This window comes from Tupaia chinensis, unplaced genomic scaffold (assembly GCF_000334495.1).
Source record: "Tupaia chinensis unplaced genomic scaffold, TupChi_1.0 Scaffold139833_1, whole genome shotgun sequence".
In the NCBI taxonomy this organism is placed as follows: Eukaryota; Metazoa; Chordata; class Mammalia; order Scandentia; family Tupaiidae; genus Tupaia; species Tupaia belangeri.
The window spans coordinates 4116031-4120418 of record NW_006199712.1 but is presented as its reverse complement, the minus strand read 5'-3'; the positions used below and the strand labels follow the sequence as shown (position 1 = coordinate 4120418).

Here is a 4388-nt window from a genome sequence, read left to right as displayed (position 1 = left end):
GCCCAGACAGAAAGAGAGAGAGAGAGAAGGTGAGAAAGCAAGCCACCAGGTCCAGGACCTGAACCACAATCGGCCATGTGAGAATCCAGTGCCCTTAACCACCACACCACCTGCCGGCCCATCTTTTCCTTTTTTCTGAGCCATTTCTTTGAGGTATATGCTCCAGAGTGGGATAGGCTGGTTGAAGGACAGGAACAATTTGACACCTCCATTTTTTATTGCTGTATTTCATACTGCTCTCCTAAAAGTCTGAGACAATTTATGGAGCACGTTTATCCACAGAGATGGGGAAATTACGTCTTTGCCAATATTTCAATTGCCATTTTTATGTGTTAACAGAACCTTATGGTCATCTTTTTTTTTTTTTTTTTTTTTAGAGGTTAGGGTGCGTGCGCTCAACAGAAAGAAAGACAGAGAGACAGAAAGTGAGAAATCACCTCTGGGGGGGATGGCCACGCCGCAATCCCTTCTCCTCCATTCTCCTCTCGGGATCTTGGGCACGCATGCACATGCACCCGGCTTTAGTTTAGGCCACTGGGTCCAGGACTCGAATCGCAGTCAACTACATGGGAGTTCAGTGACGTAGCCATTATGCCATCTGCTGGTCCCAGCTTATGGTCATCTTAGGGTGTTCTTTGTATGTTTATTTGTTACAGAGTTTATTCCTTGTACTTTAACGAAGAGCAACTAGAGTTCTCGTGAAAATGTATTCTAATATAAATGGTATACTTATCATTACAAGCTATGTTGTAGGTATTCATTAAACATTCATTGAATGAATGCATATATTAAAATCACGTGCAGGGACCAACAGGTGGCGTAGCAGTTGGGGCACTGGATTCCCACATGGCTGACTGTGGTTTGAGTTCCAGATCCCTGGTGGCTTGCTTTCTCACTTCCTCTCTCTCTCTCTGGTTCTCTCTCTCTCTCTGGTGAGCACATGTGCCCTATAGCAAATGGAGAAATAATGATAATAATAAATCAAATTAAATGAGTAACTCTTACAAAAATAAATAAATAAAATCAAGCGCAGTCACTAAAAGACAAATACTGCATGATTCCACTTCTACGGGTTATGTAAGTTGGTCAAATTCACAGAGACAGGAAGTGGAAGGGGGGTTACCCAGGTCCGGAGTGAGGGAAACAGGGAGTTGTTTAATGGATAGAGAGTTTCAGTTTTGTGAGGTGAAAAGAATTCTGGGAATTGCTGACACAACAGTGTGACTAAACCTCCGCTAGAAATTAGGAAAGGTATTTTATATGTATTTCACAGCATATACCCTAAGTATATTACCACAAGTATGTGTGTGTATGTGTGCGTGCACATGTATGTGTGTATTTTGTAACCCAATGATCATTTGGTATATATTGTCACTAGAAATGTGCCAGCAATGGTCATGTGTATTAAGTGAAATTTCATGTAAAGAATTTTTTGGGGACTAGTAGATGATAATGGTTATGTTGATGGACTCTCATATGGTCGGCCATAGTTCGCGTCCCAGACCCGGCAGCTTGAAACTCACGCCAGGTGTATGTGTGTGTGTGTGTGTACCTAAAATCTCCCATCTCTCCAGCGATTGCACATATCCTGTAGCAAGAAGTCTCTTAAAAAAAAAAAAAAAAAAGAATTTCCTTGACTGAAGTGCGTATTTGGTTAGCCCCATAGCACAGTGGTTAAGGGAGCCAGATCCCACATGGCTAACCGCAGTTCAAATCCTGGCTCCAGCACTTGAAAAACATGCCAGGTGGAGCTGGCAGGTGGCATGGTGGTTGAGAGTGCTGGACTCCCACATGACCGACCACAGTTCTAGTCCCGGACCTGGCAGCTTGCTTTCTCACTTTCCCCCTCTGTCCCTCTCTCTTGCGCACACTCTGTCCCTCTCTGGTCAATTATAATAAATAAATAAAGGTAAATAAAATAATTATTTTTTTAAAAACATGCCAGGAATATGTGCATACATGTTCAAAATCATAAAGGGAAGGGGGCAACAGGATTGCAGTGTGACCACATTCTGCTGAGGGGTGCTTTCTCACTCTCTCTCTCTCTCTCTCTCTCTCTGGCAAGTGTACACACTCTCTGGCAATAAAAGCAAAAAATAAAAATAAAATAGTGTCGGGTCAGCTCTGCAGCATAGCGATAATGTGCTGCTCAAGAGAAGCCAGATCTCATGTGGTAGCTGTGGTTCAAATCCCCGACGTACATACAAGTGCCCAAGATCCGACAGGTGGAGGATGGAAGAGAAGGACCACTGCATGACCAGACCCTTAAGGGTGCTTCTGTCTCTCACGCAGCCATGTGTGCACATGCTTTATCCTGAATAAAGAAAAAATGATATTTTGTAAAAGATTTATTTAATTTATTTTTTTATTCTCATTATTATTTTTTTAATTGGATCAGAGAGAGACTGAGAGAGGGGAGAAAGTAAGAAAGCAAGCCACTGGGTCCGGGACTTGAACTGCGGTCAGCTACATGGGAGTCCAATACCTTAACCACAGTGCCACCTGCTGGTCCCGAAAAAATTATATTTTTAAATGACCGTGTTAATTACTCAACACAGAGACAGGTAAAGATATGAAATATTAATGTTATGAGCAAATAGAGTAAGACTCATCAAAGATTTAAAACTATTACATGAATATTCAGTGTTAGTAATAAAGCACTTGATGGTCAACAAAATCGTATACCTCTGGATTTCTATTATCTGTGAATGAAAAACAAAAAAGAGGCAGAGCTCAGGACATCTTAGAAATCTCCACCGGAACTTTTTCTCCTAAAGAGGGGGTGACGAGGCTAAGAAGACTAAGTGATCTTCCCACTTCCAGAACATCCATCTCTGGTGGTCTCCAGCCAACAGCTCCTTAGGTCTCCTGGGCTAGGATGGGTCATGGGGCCTCTCCCGCCTGCACCCAGGCTGCTGGGAATGCGGAGAAAGACCGAGTTCAATTCAGTCCGCACCAAACAAATTAGGATCCCCTGAACGAGGAAAGAAAAGGGAAGCGTGTATCGGGTAAATGGCCAGCAGCAACTCCTCCGCTCACCGAGCTGTGTGTTGTGTTGTGTTTGTCTGTGCTGTTACAGGCTGGGACCAATGGTTACATGGCTCCCGAGATCCTAATGGAGAAGGTGAGTTATTCCTATCCTGTGGACTGGTTTGCGATGGGATGCAGTATTTACGAAATGGTTGCTGGACGGACACCATTCAAAGAATACAAGGAGAAGGTCAGTAAAGAGGACCTAAAGCAGAGAACCCTGAAAGACGAGGTCCAGTTCCAACATGAGAACTTCACAGAGGACGCCAAGGACATTTGCAGACTCTTCTTGGCTAAGAAACCAGAGGAACGCTTAGGAAGCAGGTAAACCACCACGTGGCCGGGATCATTGCTGAAAGCTACGTTGTCTGAAGTGATTTGGAGAATACTTGGGATTTGTGACAGTCTTGGAATTAGTATTGTCGTTTTCCTGTGATTATTTGCATATTATATGGTTAAGTATTGCCACTACTTTCAAACGCTACGAGCATTTGATGTGGAACAATCTCCAAAATTTATTTATTTATTTATTTATTTATTTTAGGTTTTTGCCATAGGGTGCATGTGCTTGCCAGAGACAGAGAGAGGGAAAGTGAGAAATTGCCACCCGGAGGGGGATGGCCACACTGCAATCCTTCTCTAGTCTCTCAGGACTGTGGGCATGCACGCACACTTGCTCAGCGTTGACTTTCAAGTCTCTAGATCTGGGACTCAAACCATTGTTGGCCATGGGGGAGACCAGCACCTTAACCACCATGCCACCTACCGGCCTGCCAAGATAGATTTTTTTTTTTTGCTTTTTTTACTTTCTTTTTTTGGGGGAGAGGTTTTTGCTATAGGGCGCATGCACAGAGAGAGACAGAGAGATAGAAAGCGAGAACTCACACCCTGGGGAGATGGCTACACTGCAATTCCCACTCTTCCATTCTCCTTTCGGGATCTTGGGCATGTATGCACACGCGCCTGGCGTGAGTTTAAGCCACCGGGTCTGGGTCTCGATCCATGGTTGACTACATGAGAGTCCAGTGACATAGCCATTAAGCCAACTGCTGGTCTCCCAAGATAGATTTTGAATGGAAAAAATAAGGCGCAGATAGCTTGCATTAAAAAAAAAAAAAAAGAGGAAAAAGGGACAGGGGGTGGTCAATAGTAATGCAAATGAACCCACATGGGAAAGGTCCTGGATTCCTGTCCCAGGAGGAGCCTGAGTATGCTGTGTGCGTGCATGTGTGTCCCGGATCTGGGCCCGCTGAGACTGCGGGTGGATTGCTGCATGAAGACCCTGATGGGGGGACCAGCAGTTGGTGTAATGGCTATGTCGCTGGACTCCCATGTAGTCGACCGTGGTTCATGTCCCG

At 44.4% G+C, this 4388-nt stretch overlaps 1 protein-coding gene across 1 annotated transcript in view; it reads left to right on the top strand.

Annotated features, from left to right (window-relative positions):
* The window catches only part of GRK7 (G protein-coupled receptor kinase 7), a 50781-nt gene that overhangs the window by 31132 nt on the left and 15261 nt on the right, over positions 1-4388 (top strand). Inside the window, exon 3 of the mRNA XM_006162317.3 lies at positions 3080-3354. Coding sequence (XP_006162379.1) covers positions 3080-3354 — 275 coding nt within the window. The remainder of the gene's footprint in view (positions 1-3079; positions 3355-4388) is intronic.